This window comes from Scardinius erythrophthalmus (assembly GCF_964197995.2).
Source record: "Scardinius erythrophthalmus genome assembly, chromosome: 3".
NCBI lineage: Eukaryota > Metazoa > Chordata > Actinopteri > Cypriniformes > Leuciscidae > Scardinius > Scardinius erythrophthalmus.
Genome location: NC_138223.1, coordinates 13,035,467 through 13,057,095, shown reverse-complemented (window position 1 = coordinate 13,057,095; position 21,629 = coordinate 13,035,467). Strand labels below are relative to the sequence as shown.

General features: G+C 36.0%; 1 protein-coding gene across 1 annotated transcript in view; it reads right to left on the bottom strand.

Moving 5' to 3' along the window:
• tusc3 (tumor suppressor candidate 3) overlaps nt 1-21,629 on the bottom strand; it is a 105,635-nt gene that overhangs the window by 58,101 nt on the left and 25,905 nt on the right. The window contains exons 2-3 of the mRNA XM_081360876.1: nt 10,133-10,302; nt 5,243-5,360 (exon numbers count right to left, since the gene is read on the bottom strand). Coding sequence (XP_081217002.1) covers nt 5,243-5,360; nt 10,133-10,302 — 288 coding nt within the window. The remainder of the gene's footprint in view (nt 1-5,242; nt 5,361-10,132; nt 10,303-21,629) is intronic.

Sequence of the window (21,629 nt, the reverse complement as noted above, 5' to 3'; positions counted from 1 at the left end):
AGCAAATAGAATGCCAAAATGGATTTGAGACTGTGTGCGTTATGAAAACCATGACCTGAGGGTACCTGCACAGTTTCAGTGCAGTGCCACCTAGGGGTCAGGTGATATGAAACATTGCTTTTTAGCGCAATTTTCCCCCGGAAATTGCGCTTGTTAACTCGTGATTTCTGTTCTGTGCGTCTGTGCGCACCAATCTTGCACTTCTATTTACTCCTCAACCAGACCACCTAGAGACTTCGGGTTTTCGGCATTATGTTAAGGAAGGTCTAATCTCGGGAACGCACAAAAAAAATCCAGGAAAAGATTTACTATCTCTTAGTGTTGTGATCCCATGAGGTGAGAAAATTGCGCTAAAACACTCACCGAGTTTTATTTCTTGTTTTCTTGTATCTTCTTGGCCAAAAATGATAAAACTGGTGTCTTTAGATTCAGTGCAGCATGTCAAGTTTTTCCCTATCGGCCATTATGGGCGTCGGCCATGTGTAAAATGCTATATTTTACAAACTCATTGGGGATCATTACGAAACTCTTTACGTGTCTTCGACACCATACCCTGACAGTGCTAAAAAAGTTTCAGAGCAGCAGCACCTTCTGGCCAAAAGTTATAATGAAATTTCCAAAAATACTAATAACTTTTGATTAAATTAGCCTGTTGAAATAAAACTGGTCTTAATAGATTCCTTGGCTCATCCCGAGAAAAAAACTAATTTTGCCATAGTCGGCTGAGCTTCCTGTTCGCCATTTTTTTTTTTTTTTTTTACTACTTTTTCAAACTCCAAAAGTGTTGGTCTGATTTTCACCAAATTCGAGGCAGATCATCTTCCAGACCAGGCTTGCAAAAAAAGTTCTGGATTTCAGATCGATAGACGAAACCGTTTTCTTGTACCGCATCAACAAATTTGAAAGCATGATACCAAAACGATTCTGAGGCTGTATCTTTGCAAAGCTTTGACATATTTACACCAAACATCGCATGTGTCATTGAGACCACACCACATCAATTTGGTCACAGTGTCACCTATTGGTCGATAGTGATAAACCATTAAATCACATTATAAGTGACTGTATATGATTTTTCAACTATTTTGCCAAAAATGATCTTGATATGTCTTTAATTGGTCATTGACGCAGTTGGTCTGATGATCCCAGCCATGATAGCATGACTTATGCCTTCTTGTTTGTGTTTGGCCCCTTAATTGCTGTTTTTTTTTTTTTTTTTTTACTAAGATCAGTAAATTGTGCATCAGTATTGTGCATGAGTCATATGGATGGCTTTTTTTTTTCAAATATGTTTTTGAAAGAAGTCCTTACTCTCATTAAAAAATAATAATTATAATAATAATATATATATATATATATATATTTTTTTTTATGTAATTAATTTCAGTGAAGGTATAGCTGAATTTTTAGCAGCCATTACTCCAGTTGTCAGTGTCACATGATCCTTAAGAAAACATTCTTACATGCAGATTTGGTGCTCAAGAAACATTTTTTAATGTTGAAAACCGTTTTTGCTGCATAATATAGGAATATAGGAATGAGTCATGGGCTTAGAAGGCATATATAGTGCATGAGTCATATTTATATGTGCTTTCTGGAGCTTTGCAGTGTCACCATCCATCTTCATTGAACGGAAAAGTGCAGCTGGGCATTCTTCCTCTCTTCCTATCTTATTTTATGCATGACACTGATTTTTTTTTTTTTTATCCTTCGCATTAAAGAACACAGAAGAAATCTACCTAAGTGAAATTCATGTAATTACATATAATTTCAAACACGGGGAGCAATCATGTAAACGCTGATGATGAAATAGTCTCTTTTAAAACATTGGGGAACGTTATTAACCAGCACCTCTAACACACATCTGTTTATTAGCATACTAATGGACTGACTAATAATGCTGTCCCTATGCTGGATGAAAACACATCAAATCAACATTAACCCACATGTCCTCCAAGAAATGGGTTTAGTGCGAGTGAACAGAAGCCATTGCAGTTTTCCAGAATGCATAGTTTGCCACACTAGAATTATTTATTTAGCATAGGAAAATTATTTCGGACCTCATAACGGATACGGGTAAATTGGTATGACATTACCCCGAGGACTGAATAATAAATTATATTGAATTTAAAATATTAAAAGTATACCACATATTCCTGTTTCTTCATAAAGCTCCACTAAAGGGACTGGAATTTTCAATTGTGTAACAAATAGTTTTGTAGTTAATGCATTTATGTACAGTCACTTACAGTTACAATACCGGCCACTCTTATAAATGTGAAAACCTCACCATTACACTAGCGCTGTATGATATCTGATCTGGTAACTGTAACCCAAAGGCTTAAATCCTAGATTTGTGGTTATTCCAAACAAAGCATTATGTAAACTAGGTTATACACTAAGAAATCAGAAAGCTCATTTGAGTCTTGTCCACTATACTTTCCTGAGGGCTTGATGTCTTTATGAGCTTGAGCAATTTGTTTTACTGGAATGCATAAGGCTTTTGATGAACCCAAATAAGAGAGACTCCACAGAGGAAACAACAGCAAGTCAGTCTAATTGATGACTATTACCCTAGATACAGCTGTGCAGACATCTATAGGCGCAAGGAAATGTCAGTTTATGATAAAGCTTCTTTCACAAACTTACTCTCTTTAGTGTGCAAATTGCAGTAGAATAGCTACGTATCAGCGTGTGTTAAATTAATGTGCATGTTCTGTGTCATAAAGATTTTCTTCTCTATAATTTGCTTCTGAGAAGTGACATTTCATTACATGGAAAATAGACGGGGAGCTATTTTCCATTTGATTGTTCTTGCTGCTTTTTAAAATGTAATTCCTGAAGTTGTCAGGCTCTGACAAATTAGAAGTTGAGACCATTTGAGCATACATGTGAAAGATCAGATCTATGTATAGCCAGAAGAATGGAACAAAGAGTAAATGTGGTCAGGAAACGCTTGTCTTTTCTTAGCTTGGTTTAATTTGATTTAAATTATACACCTATTTTGTAAGGTTATTATTAAATAATTACCACGAACAAAGTCATCACATCTTTTGACCAAGGATTTCATTATGACATTTTTATTAGTGTTGTCACGATACTAGAATTTCTAACTTCGATACGATACCTTAAAAAATATCGATATTCGATACCATTTTCGATACCACGGAGAAAAAAACTGCCACAATATTAAGGGGGTATTTTTTTTTATTTAAAGCTGAATATAACAAGTCTAGAACATGACAATGAGGTATATTTTATATGAGTTCTATCTGTTAATATTTTTTCATTGGACCAGAGCTAACATGAGCCGTTGTATTTTTATTACCTACTGTTATCAAAGATTAAAATATACTGTAACAAATGCATTGTTTATCGGTCATAAATGCTGGTTAATACATTAACGTTATTTGATGAACAGATTTAAACACAAACGTGCGTGCATCACACGCAAAAACAATGCTCACTGGATCGACATGACCTAAGTCAAGTCACCTTTATTTATATAGTGCTTGACAAGATTGTGTCAAAGCACTTAACAGTATCAAATTGGAGGATAGAGTGTCAGTAATGTATAATAATAAGATTAAACATTCAATTTTCAGTTAAAGGCATTTCATTATTGAATTCAGAGATATCATTGTCTAGCTCAGTTTAGTTTAATTGTATCTGTGTAATCAAATTGATGATAATCGCTAATGAAGGCAAATTGCAGAATTAAATCATTTTTTTGAATAAAGTTAAATAGGCACAAGTTAATTTACATTTGACCACAGAGACAACACACTCATAACAACAATACTAGGCCATCTTGGTTAATGTTTCAGAAAAGCTCAAATGAGAAGTTACAGGGGAGTTACAGTTAGTTATAGGAATTCCGGTGACCCATTGATGCTGAGTAGCATACAGGTACATGCTGCTAAATGGTCCCCCTGGAGCTTGTTCGTTAAGTCTGTTTTCAGAATAAAAAAAAAATGAGTGATGGTATATTGATAGTCAAACAATCTTTTGGGTGCCCGCAGCCCGCTTCCAGTGTGAAGTGCGTGTCCGCGCTATTCTCCGACATGCCCGCTAGCGGTGTGTTTTTAACGCATGTCCGCGCTATTCTCCGACATGCCCGCTCGCGGTGTTCTTTATCAACCAAAGCCGGTCGCGAAAGCCGCGCACTCGCCATCTTTCCATACACTTCGTTTTGAACGAGCCTTTAGAGAGAAGTGAAAGTGACAGCTCGGCTAGTATGGGAGTATCGATACTTCGGGACATTAGTATTGGTACCGTTCAGATATTTCAGTATCGATATTTATCGAAATAGATATTTTTGACAACACTAATTTTTATTACTCTTAAAGTGACAGCAGCCTAATATACCTGCTGCAGTCTGCCATTAATGATAATCAAACAACAAATGACAAAGGAAAATCACTCACTGATCTTGACTAAATAACTTAAGTAGCTTTAATTAGGATCAATCTATATTTACCATGTACAGTAAGACTATGCAGCGTTTTTTACATTTGACTAATCAATTTTTGTTGTAGGCTATTACTTCTCTGAATACCACTGTTAGTACCTGTAGTACATCTTCCTAAAAAAACCTTAAAACATTTAATTTGTTTTCGTTCTATTTATTTGTCAGTTTTGTTTGTAATTAGTTTCTTTGTTCTTATTGTATTGCTGACTTTTTACTTGTCTTATGTAATTCTGAGGAGCTTTGTCTGACATTAGTTAACCTAGTATTAGTTTTTGCTAAAGTATGAGTAATTGTGAAATATCGTGAAATATCGTGAAATTTGATCTTATTGCCACCAAAAAAAATGTGTTAAATAATTGTGATTTCAATATTGAACAGAATATTGCCATAATCGAGTAATAATTTAAGTAATTAATCTGCATGTAACAATATATAAATAATATTAATAAACAGTCAGCAATATTTAACTACATACATTAAAATAAATTAAATTCATGTCAAATACCATGTGAGTGATACTTTTTATATGCCATTAAAGGCATTTAAAAAATATATGACAATATTAGATTTTTTGCTGTCAATTTTGAAGTGAATTCAACATTTAAATAATTTGAAGGAACCAAGGACACTGTGCAGGCCTGGAAATCACTGTAAAATTCCCTGATATGCCTGTTTTCTCTCTGCATGGCCCTCTGCATGAACCAAATCGCTAAACAGACCAGACCAAATCCATGTGAATGAGAGATAAAGAGAGAGGAGTTGAATGTTTACCTGTTGAAAGACGTCAGCACCCTCATCATAATCCACAACCGTGAAGAAGAGTTTGTTAGAGAAGGCCGAAGAGTATCGCCAGGAGTTAGCCAGAACCTGATACTCCTCATTAGCTTGCCTATGAGAGAGAGACATTTTCAGAAGCAGAGAGACAGACAGACAGAGAGAGAGTAAGATATTACTCATTAGAAGAAAGCTTGCAAACAAAAAGAAGCCAACAAGAAGGACTTCATTACAACAGTGTCATCTCACTGTTACTTATTACAGTGATTGCTGTTTATTCCACACTAGGTGGACAGTATAAAGAGAACAAGAGAATAAAAGATAAGCAGACAATGCTGCTAATTAGGTGTCTGTTCTTTCGCAGACGCAACAAAAACATCCACCTGCCAGTTCCTGGCAATTGTCACTGTGTTGTCCACCACAAATACATAAACTAACAGAATTTAAACATTGATGAAGTAGGATCAAAAGCACTCACATCACTTCAAAGAGCTCATGATTTCCCCCATATACTCGCATAGACAAACCACACATATCAAGTGAGAGTTAATTTGGATTTCAAACCATGCACATAAATAAGTCTTATTTCGGGTTACATGCTGCACCTCCAGGTCACCACTTTCCGTAACGGCCAAATCCAGACAACAGACACTCCCATCTTAGTAAACTCTATGGATCAGTTTATGAAAGGATAGGCATCCCATGTTAAAGGGTTAGTTCACCCAAAAATGAAAATTCTGTCAGTAATTACTCACCCTCATGTTGTTCCAACCGCGTAAGACCTTCGTTCATCTTCGGAACACAAATTAAGATATTTTTGATTAAATCTGAGAGCTGGATCACTTCTCCATAGGCTGCTAGGTGACCGAAACTTGCTGGCCCAGAAAAGTTATTAAAGAGATCGTTAATATAGTCCAAGTGACTACAGTGGCTTAATCTTAAGTATATCAAGCGACGAGAATACTTTTTGTGTGCAAAAACAAACAAAAATAACGACTTTATTCCACTATTCATTTCCTTCTCTCTGGGCCTCGTAGTGTTTTTGCGCTGCGCGTCTGTGTTGCACGTCAACACGCATCACACACATGACCAGCTTCGGCCAATTGTGAGCCTACGTGGTGACGTGTAACACAGACGCGCAGCGCAAAAACACTACGTGAACCAACTAGAGGCCCAGAGAGAAGGAAATGAATAGTGGAATAAAGTCGTTATTTTTGTTTGTTTTTGCGCACAAAAAGTATTCTCGTCACTTGATATACTTAACCCCCTGAGGTCGGCTATCGCGCCGGCGCGATAGGCTCGTTTTTTTCCGTATGAGTGCAAAAAAATAATAAAATAAAAATATTAATTTTTATCTTATATGCTTGTGTTATACATCAATCTATCCTGTTAAGTGTGTATTGTTTTTGTGTACACTCACAATAAAAACAAAGTGTTGTGCTTTTCGCCAAATAAAGAAAAATAAACACGAAGCGAGTTCTGCCTTCTCTCTGTCCGTGTCGTCCATTCTGAAACGCGTCCGAAAATGAATCATAACTCAGCGAATACTTCTCACACAGGCACGTGAGATATGTCTTTATGAAGCTTGAAATCTCCTCTTTTAAATGAAGTAATTTATATAAAAAACAAATGTTTTCAACTCATGTAATCCGTTTGAAAGCAAGGAGAGGTACCGTTTTTCCTTCTGCCTCATTATCTCTATAATCAGCTGCGGCCGCCCCGCCCCCGGCGCGATTCACATGTAAATCGTTAGATGATCTAGTATGCAGCGCACCCGCCCCCTGATCAATGCCATAAAAAGTTTCTTCATCAGACTTACTGATAGTTCATCGCGTTTTGAGTATGACACGCTTCTCCGGTAATAAAGACTCCCTTCAGATGATTCTGGACGGCGAGGAAGAATGCACCTTTTCCTCAGAGGAAGATTGTAACTCAGACGACGAACGGCAGCATATTGAAGAGCGAAGTAAGTTTTACTTAAAAGTCTTTTGTCTTTTATTTTTCGTGTTCGCATTTATGAGGAAAAAACAATATTACGTGACAGTTCTCCATTATGGACGCGAGCGCTCTAAAAAAATCACTAAAAGACTTTCAAACTTTCACAGAGACCTCAAAACAGAAAGTACAAATCCTTTCTTTAAAACGAATTTCGTTTTGTATCAATTGTATCTTACTTTTAATAATTTTTTCATTAACAAATTTCCTGGATTTAAACTGCAAATTAACATTTATATTTCTTATAATAAAAATGAAAGACCTATGTTACAGACATATGAAAGACAACATTTCGTTGATTAGTTTTGGATAGATTATACATTTTTAATGTAAAATATCTGCCACCTCAAATAAGCTTTTGTTTGCCAATATTTGCTTATGTTAAATATATTATGTTTTGTCAAAAATAAAGTTATCAAATAATCAATCAAATCCTTAACTTTGAAATATGTATGATAAAATGTATACTTTAGTTTTTACAAAGAAAGATTACACTTGAATTGTTGTTGTAATTGTAACCTTTTTAATAAAAAAATATATTTACAAGGTAGATGTAAACAAACTATTAAAAGGTAAATATAAGCCTTTTCTTTAAATAACTTTTATTGTGTTTTATTATTGACAAATTTGGGGAGCACATAAATATTCCAAAACTGAAAATACAGTATGAGAATTAACTGCACAATTACTAGACATGTTTTCCTTGGATATTATAGGCCAAATTGCAAGCACAATATGAGGAAAAATAAAAAAGAATTGAGATGCTTCCAACTGTTGCTCTTGCATTCTTGTGGCTCAGTGACTCACCTGAATGAATGGCTAATTAAGTATGCGGGCCCCATTGTCTCCTCAGGTGTGAACCACTACATATACATGACCGTTGACGCCCACTCCGCATATGGCCTTTCCAAACAGAAAGTGCTTTGCAAAATTCAAATCAATGTATTGTGTTATGTGAATGATAAGGCAGGGTGATTTTTCACTTCATTTTGAAGAAAAAACACTAGGCGATGACATCTTTTAGACAAAAGTCTTATTGGCACATATTTAGAATGTGTTTTATGGCCTTATTTCAGAAACTTTAGTTTTTAGTTTTTTCAATAACCACGCATAAACATTATTCTCTCAAAAATGCAGACATGTACATTCTTGTTGCTCACATTTCATGGTAGCCCTGTTTGTGCTAAATAGTGTGTAATTTTTTTTTGCCATTAATATGTTTATAAGCAACTGAAAAAAGCAAAAATGTCAGGGCATGTCAGAACATCTCAAGGACCCCAAAAACACCTTAGACCCCAGAGGGTTAAGATTAAGCCACTGTAGTCACTTGGACTATATTAACGATCTCTTTAATAACTTTTCTGGGCCAGCAAGTTTCGGTCCCTCTGAAAGCCTATGGAGGAGTGAGACAACTCTCAGATTTAATCAAAAAAATCTTAATTTGTGTTCCGAAGATGAACGAAGGTCTTACGCGGTTGGAACAACATGAGGGTGAGTAATTACGGACAGAATTTAATAATTTTAATAATTGTAACTTAAACATTGTTCAGAAAACAAATATCATCCAAATAGTGCTTAATAAACATGAATTTACAGATTGAAAGCGTCCGGTTTAAAGACTTGTTAAATGCATCAATAAACGAAATGTACCCATAAACATCAATAAAGCAGAGCACTCTGCAGGTGGTAAAAACAAACATGTTTAAATATGCATGATTATACACATTAATGTTTCATGTAATGCTGAGTGTCCATTTTTAAAAAGCGAGGGCCGAGCTGACGTTAACTGATCTGTCATTGAGACTTTACTGCAGTCAAAAGTGCTCTGGAGAGCAAAGTCCTTCGGGACATGGGTAAAATGGCATTTCATGAACACCTTTGGGGAGATGACAAAAAGCACAGCACTGACTCGGTATTTGAGAAGCAATTCCTGTTCTCTGATTATGACATTTAAGACTCCCCCCCCCCATGCCATTTAAGATAGCCTACTTAACGACTTTTTACAGCCTTCAATTCAAAGTGACTAAGACATTTTGAAACTTTTAAGGACCCTTGGACAACATACAGGCATGAAAGTGAGGTTGAATGACTAGTTGATTTAAGAAATATGTCTGAATCTATATGGATGTAGCGACAATGCTATAGTGGGGATGAATTTAAAGACTTTTCCATGCAAACTATCTACCGGCTAAAGTTACAGATAGACTGTTCAACTTCTAGTCAATTAGTCAACCATTGTTACCTATTCCTACAGTATTCAAGACAAAATAATGAAGGGAGAAAGAAATCAATTAAGAATTGACAGGGATGGGAATTAAGGGCAAATAAGGAGGAAAAAATGAGAATATACATAAACATGTGATTTGAGTAGACAGCAGATAATTAAAAAAGCATTAGGGGTCACGTTGACGTAATCGGGTGACTGGACGCTTAAAGGTCGATCTGCTTTAAATTAACTTCCTCTATTTTGGGTAGCACACATGACTGTTCCAGTCCGTTATCTTTATTCAATGAAGCTGGTAGATGATGTTCTGAATTCTGAATAGGACTAGAGTGAGTGGTTCACACTCCGAGGCTTGATATTCAGCTGAGGAACACGACTGTACGAGCACGGAGTCATTTTAGCCAACGATTGAAGGATAATAAGGGGAGAGATGGATGTGAGGTGAGTGGATGGGGGCTAAGTAGCTGTCGTGGGATAAATAGATGGGAATGATGTCTGGGATGAGGCTGCTTGGGAATAGACAGATGTAGAAAGCTCTCCTGTGGTGCTCTGGGGCAGATCAAATCTTAATATATGTCCGTGTTTACGCCCGGTGTTATTGTTTTACTTCAGTAAATACAGCATTATACCTGTGGACAGACACTAAAAGATGAATGTGTGTGTCTCACCTGCAGACAGAACATTGTCTCTGGGGTTGTAGCGCGGTGAACATCACAATAACGGAATAGTTCCGGGGTGGAGCTTTGACGAACCGCCGGAACTTATCCCCGTTCATACGGATCACAGAACGTCGGGAACTCCACTCCATCATTTGCTCCACCTTCTCTGCCAGCATGTTCTAGAAGAAACAGATAGGGATAGAGAAAAGTACAGAGTTGCGTACTGTCCAGATACTAAAGAATCTTTGCACTAACATAAATTCTCCAAGCAAACAGAAAAAAAATAACATAAGCCAACATAAGCAACTTGTCCTTCATAAAACAAATTAACAACAACAACAAAAAAATGTCAGGTCAGGATAGGAAGCTGAACTGATCTTTAACTGCAAAAGGCAACATCCTATTTCTTTTTTTGTTTACACTCAAAGAAAGACATTCTGTAAATGTCACCACAAAGATTGCTTGTTGACGGAAAAATGCATGGCTAAAGGAAATACTAGGTGGCACACGATGAGTTCAATATGATCTTAGGGCAGGAGTTGTCTAGTGGTGTAATCTATATTAGGATAGTTAACCATTTCTATAGCAGCTCAGCCGTCACACAAATAGCACTCCGCATACGAGCTTGACCTTCAATTTATTTGAATAGTTTCTTAAAGTGTTGTTATTGTTAACTAAAAGTAAAACTACAACTTTTTTTTCCGTTTATTAAAATAAATCTGATATAAAACAAATTATTATATGGAAATCAAGTCAGAAATGGTGCACTTGTAACTAACTGAAATAAAAAGATGAAGTTGTAAAATTATTAAACTAAAACGGAAATAAAGCTAAATGGAAATATAAAAAACTAAATTACTAAAACTTAAACCAAAATAAAAATAAAAATAAATCAAATAAAAGCCAATTCAAAATATGAATACTAAAACACTGGCTTGCCCTTGGTTTAAACCTTTCGAAAAAAGCTGGCATAATTTTGCAATGTGTCATATCATGCATGATTTTTATAATCATTTTATTTCCACTATATTGTATTTTAATGGAAAATAAGCAAGTAGGCTGCATGTGAAGGCAGAACGAGAGCACACACGTATATTAAGGGCATACCATACCGTATAACATAGGACCTCAATTTCCACTTTTCATTCCATCATTAAGAACAAGGTCAAAGAACATGTGTGACAATCTCTTTACTTTACCGTCCTTCATAATGCTCTGCATTTATCCTTGCACACAGGTGTGCAAACCCAAGAACTTAGAATTCGAGACTGATCAAAGCTCATTTAGGTTATTTAATGCTTAAGTCACTTTTGAAACCTTTAAATGGAGTCAAATATAAATATGCTCAATTTTGAGTTCATGTTCACTTTAAATAAATTGGTCACTTATTACATGCGTTCCATGTCACAGTGAAATTTAATTGCACGCACCAAATAACACTAATGCACAACATGCACTTTCTAATGAAATTGTGGGAAAGCATACACAAGGTAATACTATAATATTATGTATGTGTAATATGTCAGTGCTAGCAGGACAGTAAATTAGTTTCTACAACACTTTTTGCTCGAGATTGTGTACCCCAAAAATATAAACCATTTTCATTAGAATTACTCGAATACAATTTTCACCATTCAGCACAAAACCATACACTACTTTATCCTACTACACACTCTATGCCCCAATGCTCTGTTTCTTGTTCTCATCTTCCCCCTCTTTTTCCTCCATCCCTCTCTCTTTTATCATCAGAAATAATTTGTCTTTTATATATTTGTGTCCTGCTTTTTTTCCTGCCCAAAGTTGACAACACTTCAGATGTTATGGCTCTGGGCACACATTTGTTTAAAAGGATGATCAGAGGAGTGTGTAAACTCAAGGGCACGTTGCATTATTTAGCTGCATTTGTTGTGGACTGGAAGAGTCTGACAGAAAGGAGGCAAGTGATGGCTCTGTCAGTGAGCCCAAATTGAAACATTGAGCGGAGGTCACCCCAGGCTTGACAAGATAGATGTTTGTTAGCATTGGAAAGGAAGTAGGCAAAAAAAGCACTATTCATGCAGTTCAACATATCCTTGCCATCTCTTCTGTTTTGCTGTCCGAGGAATATGCTATAAAGCAAGGATGCACCGAAATGAAAATTCTGGGCCGAAACGGAAACCGAAAATTCTGTATGCACTTGGCCAAAAACCGAAAATGACTTAAAAAAAGATTAATTTATTATTTTAAATTAGTTTTTTTTTTATATATATATATATATAATTATATTATTATTAAACTTTTTTTATATAAATTCAATAATTTAATGAATCTGAATCAGACAGAAAATAGGCCTATATATATTAAAATAATATTAAATATCAATATATTATATCAATATATTATTCTTAATTCAGTTCTATGCAGCAGAATCAGATTAAACAGATTTATTTTCTGACCTATTATCAGAATAAAGTAGTCCTACAAAGCTATTATCAGTGAGCAGATTTCAGTAAACTAGAGGGTAGCGTAATTTTACCAGCGTTGCCCAGCACGACTATACACACCATGTTACAGCACAGTATGGCTATTACAAACAGAAACAAGTCCAGATAAATTTCATGTCGGCACTTTTTTTTGGCAGACATTTCTAGTGAGCGTGAACGGTACATGCGTTTGGGCCGTGAGTGACTGAGCATCCCTAATATAAAGTAATGCAAGTGATGGTGTGGGGGGTGGGGGGTAGGGGCAATGTAATGTTATAACTGGAACATATAACTTTTAAAATAAAAAAGCAAGAGTTATACATTTCCATGACACTAGGCTGTGACACACCAAGCCAACATCAAAGAACTAGTGGCGATGAAAGCAGACTGTATTGTTGCATTGCATTTGTCTGGGCCAAAAAGAGCTAGAACGTACGCTTCTGCATGAGAGGAAATAACTTTCTATAACAGCAGGTGCCAGTAGTCTGTATTCCTCATTCTAAAGGGAAATCGGAACTAGGGCTGTGTCCGAAATCGCCCCCTTTACCCCCATTCACTATTCCCTATTCCCTACATTAGTCCACTGGAAAAGAGTGAGCGAATTCCGACACTGAGTGGGCTGGAAGGGCAGCTGCTTTTGCGTAGTTTGTGCTTGCTGTTTAATAATTCTTTGAAACTTTGTGAACTGGCAGGTCCAGTAGTAAGATGAAACGAATTATCTTGAACTTTGTCATGGAAACGATGTATAATCCTTAATTAAACTGTTTAATAATCAATTAAAAAGGAATTTATATATGTATGATATTATGTTATACCCACATTGGACGATTTGTTTTGGTTCGCAACTCTCATAGCATTATGGGTATTCTTTAGCCGTTGAGTGTACATCGGTTGTACAATCGTTATTGCGGAGCATCGTGGGATTGAACGAGTTCACTCAATAACGTCCACTATTGTTTCGGACACAACTACAAATGGCTGTCCCCAAATGGCAGTGCTTCGCCTGTGCTTCCCCCCAATATAGTCCCAAGTCAATATCTGCCTAGGAAATCGCCTAGTCTTAATCTGCATTGCTATTTGTACTCGTTGTGAATACGCAGGCCACAAGAAGTAATTATTATTATTTTTTTATCACTTTTACTCATGACATGCTAGCTGGCAACAAAGGATTTCATTCATTATGCTAAGCTAAGCTATCGGCAGTGCTGCCAAACTAAAACAATGCATGCACTGAGACAAAAAACGGTGGAGTGTTCCTTTAAAGGAAAAAAATGTAAATAATAAACCAACTCTATAGCTGATTCCAAGTGATCAAGGGCTTAGGACGTTCCAGTTCAGCCCATTGCAGTTTCCCCCAGTAGTGGGCACTCGTGCAACGTAAGCAATGACATACATCCGAGTACAACGAGACGGAGGGAAGTTAGCGAGTGAAGGGCATGACAATTTTGGACTGGAACGCAGCACTGGACTGCAGCGCTTGCTTATTTTGAATATGAATCATGTTCCACAGTTGGTCTCCACTTTCTTCATTCCAGACGTTCATGATGTTATGAAAATACTCTTGTATTGGAATGCTCAGATAAGACGAAGGTGTAAAATTAGAAGAGCCTTTTGTTTGTGCTCTGGTGACTTCATTGTTTGCTTGCTTTTGTCACTTCTGTTTTTCTTATCGTGCACTGGTTCACTTTGCTGAACAGCGGAGTGGTCTCTCTCAACAACAGCTCTGATGCTGATTCAACATTCTCAATCGACCGAAAAGCTGCCCATGGTGGTGTGAATCGTGTCAACGGTGTGAAACACACCGCAAAAACTTGGCTGACAGATACTATATCTGCCGACCCGACATCACAGCCTTTACAGTCCTAGACCAGAGGTATCTGATTCTAGATAGGGACACAATCCTACAGAAATTAGCGCCATTTGTAATTTTTTTCTGAGAGTGAACGAGCCGAAGAGTTCTGGTGTGTCAAGAGTTTGAATGTGTACTGTTAGGTGTGCCTCCAGGACAGGGTTGGGAAACACTGACCTAGACGTTACAAAACCGGGAGCTCGTCCAGGTTTGTACAACGACATAGATCCCTATGGAATTGCTGATTAAATGAAATATCTCAGCACAAATAGTGCACACACACATACACAATGATCTGAACATGTCATTTCTCCTCCTGTCTCTTTTGTGCGCTTGTCAGTTTTCTTTAGGGAAATGAGGAAAAAAAGGGTTTCCACCCACAATGTCCAAACAGCTTGGCTGTCAGTTTAGCTGTCAATCAGATCGGCATTAATGATGTGCTGTACTGACCACGATGTGAGGGACCAGCCAAGCGTAGAGGAAAAGAGAGGAACAATGTCCAAAGTACAAAGACTGTTTCCTCACGTTTGATTCCTCAGATATTACAAGTTTGATTCCTCAGATGTTTGTTTCCTTCCTTCCTTCCTTCCTTCCTTCCTTCCTTCCTTCCTTCCTTCCTTCCTTCCTTCCTTCCTTCCTTCCTTCCTTCCTTCCTTCCTTCCTTCCTTCCTTCCTTCCTTCCTTCCTTCCTTCCTTCCTTCCTTCCTTCCTTCCTTCCTTCCTTCCTTCCTTCCTTCCTTCCTTCCTTCCTTCCTTCCTTCCTTCCTTCCTTCCTTCCTTCCTTCCTTCCTTCCTTCCTTCCTTCCTTCCTTCCTTCCTTCCTTCCTTCCTTCCTTCCTTCCTTCCTTCCTTCCTTCCTTCCTTCCTTCCTTCCTTCCTTCCTTCCTTCCTTCCTTCCTTCCTTCCTTCCTTCTATTCTATTACATTCATCCTGCTCTTAATTCCCTCATAAAAGGGGGACCATGCAGTCATTCTCAAGAACAGGAAATACCAAATGCGTCTAGCAGGTGTCTAAAGAATAAATCTTACCATTGAGAGCTTTTACTTTAATAATCTCCTGTCTCGCTTTCTCCAGCTCACCCTCAGCAGGTGCTTTGTTTAGGTGATGTGACAGATGTTGTTGACAGCTTGTCCCTAAGGTGGGCCTTGCTGAAGGAGACAAAGCACATCTTCTATCATCGGCATTGTTTGCGTATACGTGTGCGTGGGTTCCGCTTAAAGAGTAGGATAATGTCAAGTATAGACTGTATTCTTTAGAAAAGACCCTTCTGAGGCATCTTTTTGGATTGATTATCATTAAAACTGTATAGTTGGAATTCTTTCGACCAGATATTTTAGAGAGAATTGTGAAATTCAGAAATATAGACATTTTGTCCAACATTCTAAGTGATGTGGTGCAGATCTTACACTGCCCTGCCTTGCAAGAGTGGATGGTGCAAAATAATAGGACAACACTGCAAGAGGACCTGTTGCACTTCCCTGCAAGATTGGTGAAAGGTTTTCAGAAATTGTAAGGGCAAATTAACACTGAAGTGTCTCACGGACAAGAGAACGAATGCTACTACAACAATGCAGATTCTACAATCCAGTCAAGGTCCTGATTTTAAAACAATCAAAATATCAATGAACTATTTGGAAATGGCACATACTGTTAAAAACAAAGCAAAAACAGGTGTTGGCTGATTTACATTTTGGTTTTCCAAGGTGAAAGTGGGCAGCTCTTGGCTAAGATTTATTCATTATGTTCATTATGTTCAAACATATTGTTATTTGTTTCTTTCCCTTATGATTTTGGGGTGAAATTTTACGTCAATTAAAAAACCTGGCTTTTATTCACAGGGTAACAAACACATAAAATAAACAAACATGCATTGAAATGCATTGGTATGCTATTATTGTATAACCAATAAATGTAATAAGCAATGATAGTTGTATCAATACAATTCAAAGCATTAAAAGTGTACTTTGAAATGAATTCACTTTGAATAACAGCATCTACCGAATAAAAATATTACAATACCCTTTCTAAACCATCTAATCATCATTTCTTCCTTACCCTTTTAAATCCCTTCAAAAGATCTTGAACAAAAAGCTTTGTGGCAATGTGATTACAATAACAGACAGAAATACAAAGAGAGAGAGAGAGAGACACATACATAGATAGACACATCCCACATGCTTATTTTCATATATATATATATATATATTTTTTTTTTTTTAAGTTGAATGAGAGTGACACAAACCTGTGGAGAAAATTTTCCGACATCATGCCGCCATTCTGACACTGGACATTTAGAAAAAGCCTCTCACACCTCAACAAAGGCCTTGTGTCCTGACAGGTGGTGTTGCCACAGGACCAGACAAGCTACGGGATTACAGCGAGGCTAATTGTCGCCACTGTGACTTCTTCAAGAAGCGCTGTCAAGAAGGACTGGTGGAGTGAGATAAGGGAGAGACAATGTGGGGTGTGGACTGAGAAGCTGAGTGAAATAATCTTTAACTCTCACTACCTACACCTGCCTCTGATATAAGACATTACCCATGATCCTGTTCAGCAAGTAAAAGGACACTCACATTCACAACCACAAATTTGGCAAAGAGGTGTTCACTGGTCTGTTGGGGTCCATCAAGATAAAATTACAACAGATAAAAAAAATATATATATATGCAAATTCCTAAAATAATGTGGAAGGTGTTCAATGCACTGAGTGTATCATAATTGTACTGTTTTTCAAGGGGAGCTTAAAAAAAAAACAACAAAAAAAAAAACATTTTTTACATGAAGAAAGGACTTTCAAGTTCTCAAACAACATCGAAATAAAGCCTTTTTATTTTGGAATCATTTTGGAATTGGATTTTACTAAGTATTCTTTATTTAACATGAATCAGAATGTGTGTTCATTATGATTTATTTAATATTTCATCTTAATGGTCCGACAAATAGGTCTTGTTTGTTTTACGTAAAAAATAAAAATACATACAAAAATACATATATACACACACATACATACATACATACAGACATACACACACATACACATACACACAAACACACTTACACATATACACTACCGTTCAAAATTTTGGGGTCAGTAAGATTTTTTTTAATGTTTTTAAAAGAAGTATCTTCTGCTCACCAAGGCTGCATTTATTTGATAAAAAACAATAAAAAAACAGTAATATTGTGAAATATTATGACAATTTAAAATGACTGTTTTCTATTTTATTTTAAACTGTAATTTATTCCTGTGATCAAATTTTCAGCATCATTACTCCAGTCTTCAGTGTCACATGATCCTTCAGAAATCATTCTAATATGGTGATTTGATGCTCAAGAAACATTCATTATTATTATCAATGTTGAAAACAGTTGTGTAGAAATGTTTTTCAAAATTCTTTGATGAATAGAAAGTTCAAAAGAACAGCATTTATTTAAAATAGAATATTTTCTAACATTATAAATGTCTTTACTGTAACTTTTGATCAGTTTAACTCATCCTTGATGAATAAAAGTATTGATTTATTTTATTTATTTCCCCCAAAAATAAAATTTAAATTCTTACTGACCCCAAACTTTTGAACGGTAGCGTTTAATGTTACAAAAGCTTTAGATTTCAGATAAATGCTGTTCTTTTGAACTTTTTTATTCATCATAGTATCATGAAATAAAAATATAAATAACTGTTTTCAACATTGATAATAATCATAAATGTTTCTTGAGCATCAAATCATCATATTAGAATGATTTCTGAAGGATCATGTGACACTGAAGACTGGAGTAATGATGCTGAAAATTCAGCTTTGATCACAGGAATAAATTACACTTTACTGTATATTCACATAGAAAACAGCTGTTTTAAATTGGAATAATATTTAACAATATTACTATTTTTGTTTGTATTTTTAATCAAATAAATGCAGCCTTGGTGAGCAGAAGATACTTCTTTTAAAAACATTAAAAATCTTTCTGACCCCAAACTTTTGAACGTTAGTGTACTTACATACACACAATAAAAAAATAATAATAATAATAATTAAAAAAAACTTTAAATGTAACTATTTTCCCCTCTCTGCTTCTTAACTTTATCTCTCTCTTTCTTTCTCTCTGTAGCTCTAGTAGTTTTTTTCGGAGGCCACATACTGCGCTGGGACATCTGTATCCCTGCTGTCATCGAACGAGACTAAGTCTGTCTCATTAATCTCTCTCTCTATTCACAACACTTACCGTCTGCTTTTTTAACCCTCCACACACACACACACACACATACACTTAGCATGGCATCCATCGCTCCCCAATGCCATGCACACAGCCAATACATAATCATCACCTCGGCTCCACAAGACATGACTCAAAATGTGATTTGTGGTGGTATCAGAATGTGGGCTCATGAATATGCAGGAGATGCAGAAGGAACCTGGTGTGAGAGTTTGCCGGGACAGTGGGAAGAGATCTACATTGAATATCAATGAAGGACCCTTTTTGCGGAAGCAGTTATGGAGTTTCGTACAAGTTTCTGATCACAATGCAGTTTTGCAGACACTTTATAATGGTCCCCTGCTCAATTTGGGGAGTGAATCTTGATCATAAAGTGTCTAAATTTAGTAAACGAAGGCCGCTGAAGACCAACGGTGATGAAAGGGTGGCGCTAGAGAACCGGAGACCATTTTCCTTCTCTTTTGTTTCCGCAGCACGAGCGGAGGGAATGAAAAGAGGCTGATCATGGCTTTAGAATTCCCCAGTGAATGAGGGCATTTTCACATTGGCATGGAATGAGTCCACACATCCATAGAGGCGCATGCTTAGAGAGCACACACAAACGCAGAGGAAATGATGAGGAGAAATGCAATAAGGAAACAGGAGTGAGATTCCATTCCACTTTGACCAAACCAGTGTGACTGATGATCTGCGTGATTACAAACACACACACACAGCATACACAGGTACACTTTTTCCAAAGGGCTTGTGGAAGGGTTAAAGGCTAAATGAAACAATTCAACATGTTATCTTTCAAGAGACAGCACAACCCCCATTTCACCCCTCTTTCATTTCGTCCCCATGGAAAAAGAGAAAGGAAATAAAAAACCTTGCACCTCTTTTCACTCAAATGGTGTCAAAAGGATGGAGGACACAGGTGCTTCATACAAGACAAGACATGACTTTACCACTCCACTGAACATCAAAAATCCCTTTCCAGAACTCAAAAACTCAAAATTAAGCAGACTACAGCTGCAACAATTAATTTGGTAACACTTACAATAAGGTTTCATTAGATAACATCAGTTAACTATGTTAGTTAACATGAAAAACACTTCTATAGCATTTATTAATCTTAGTTAATGTTAATTTCAACATTTACTAATACATTATTAAAATTAAGTTGTATTTGTTAATATTAGTTAATGCACTGTGAACTAACATGAACACATTCATTAACAAATGAATTACAGATTAACAAATACTGTAACAAATGTATTGCTCATTGTTATTTTATTTTAATTAATACATTAACTAATGTTAACAAATGAGACCTTATTGTAAAGTTTGGGAACAGTGAGATTTTGTGAATGTTTTTGAAAGTCAACAATACATTTTTGATTCAAAATTCTGTAAAGCCATAAATGATGAAATGTTATTACAATTTAAAATACAATATAATGTATTCCTGTGATGGCAAAGCTGAATTTTCAGAAGCCAGTTTTCAGTGTCACATGACGATGATCCTTCAGAAATAATTATAATTTGTTGATATGTTCCTCAAGTAACATTTCATATTATTTGCAATGTTGATAAAAACAGTTGCGCGGCTTAACCCTCTATTGCATAGCGTTGCCATATGGCAACAATTACTTTATCTTAATTTTTTTTAAAGCTGTGATATAAAATCTATGTTTTTACAGTTAGTTGTGAAAAGAGGGCTTTAACTTTTAAGAAAAACAATTATCCTTTTACAAGATATCCTTTTTGCCAGTCCTTTTTGCTCATGGACATTGACATGCAAACATCACTGTCTGGGGCTCCTGAAGATAGCCTTTTATTCAGAATTTTGGAAAATTTTCATCAAATAAAAAAATTAAATCAGTATCTGGGGTAAGTAAACTTTAATTTTTTAACATTAAATTCAGTTTTGATTTTATAAGTTTTTTGTAATATGCTAAAATACATTTGTTGCCATATGGCAACTATATGCAAATATGGAAACGTCCTGGTGCATTCAACCTAATGGAGTCCCATTGACTTACATAGCATGAAACTACTCTGAGACTATGTTTACAACTTTTGCTTATATTTTAAAGGTAAAAACATTAGACCTTCTCAAGCTGTTGTGGTGAGGAAAAATAAAAGAGGGCCCCAAAGCTTTGTCCCGCCAGAACCTGTCCGCAGAGACCGCACAGACCACTGGCCCTTGCATGCATCTGAGAAGGGCAGATGCAAAATGCCAGGATGCAAGGGCATTGTAAGAAGCAAGTGCTCCAAGTGTTTAGTTTTCCTCTGCTTCACTGACTTTCACAAGTCATGAAGAGAATTAAATTAAATGAAACAGCAAAAAAAAATGACTAAATGAAATGAAACGAATGAATAGTGTATTTCAGTGAGACAGGTTCCAGGTTCCTGGTTATTATTACCAGACATTTCAGATAACTGTTGAAATTATATAATGTTTTTACTGTATAAATGTTTGTTTAAACATTTCACTAAGTATGAGATGGATTTGTTGAGTCTTGTTTTAAATAAAATTAGTTTTTTTTATTTATTTATTTTTTATGGTACTTTCCACGATTGCATATTGTTGCCATATGGCAACGATTTACCAACGACCCCCCTTTAAACTTTTTTTTATTATTTTTTTTATATATATTTAGCTCATGTTAAGTAATAAAAACATGCAAAACATTTTTTACAATGTCTAATTAATAATGCGTGCAATAGAGGGTTAATATTATTGTGGAAACCATTATCGATTTTCTAAGGATTCTTTGAGGAGTAGAAAGTTTAAAAGAACATTTATTTAAGATAGAAAACTTTTGTAACATTGTAAATATCTTTACTGTAACTTGATCAATTTTATTGTTTCTTTGTTGAACAAAAGTAAACATTTAAAACAAACAAACAAAAAATACTTCTGACCACATACCTTTAAACAGCAGTGTACATAAATCCAAAATGTATTAAATGTTTACTTTTTAAATCTTGCAA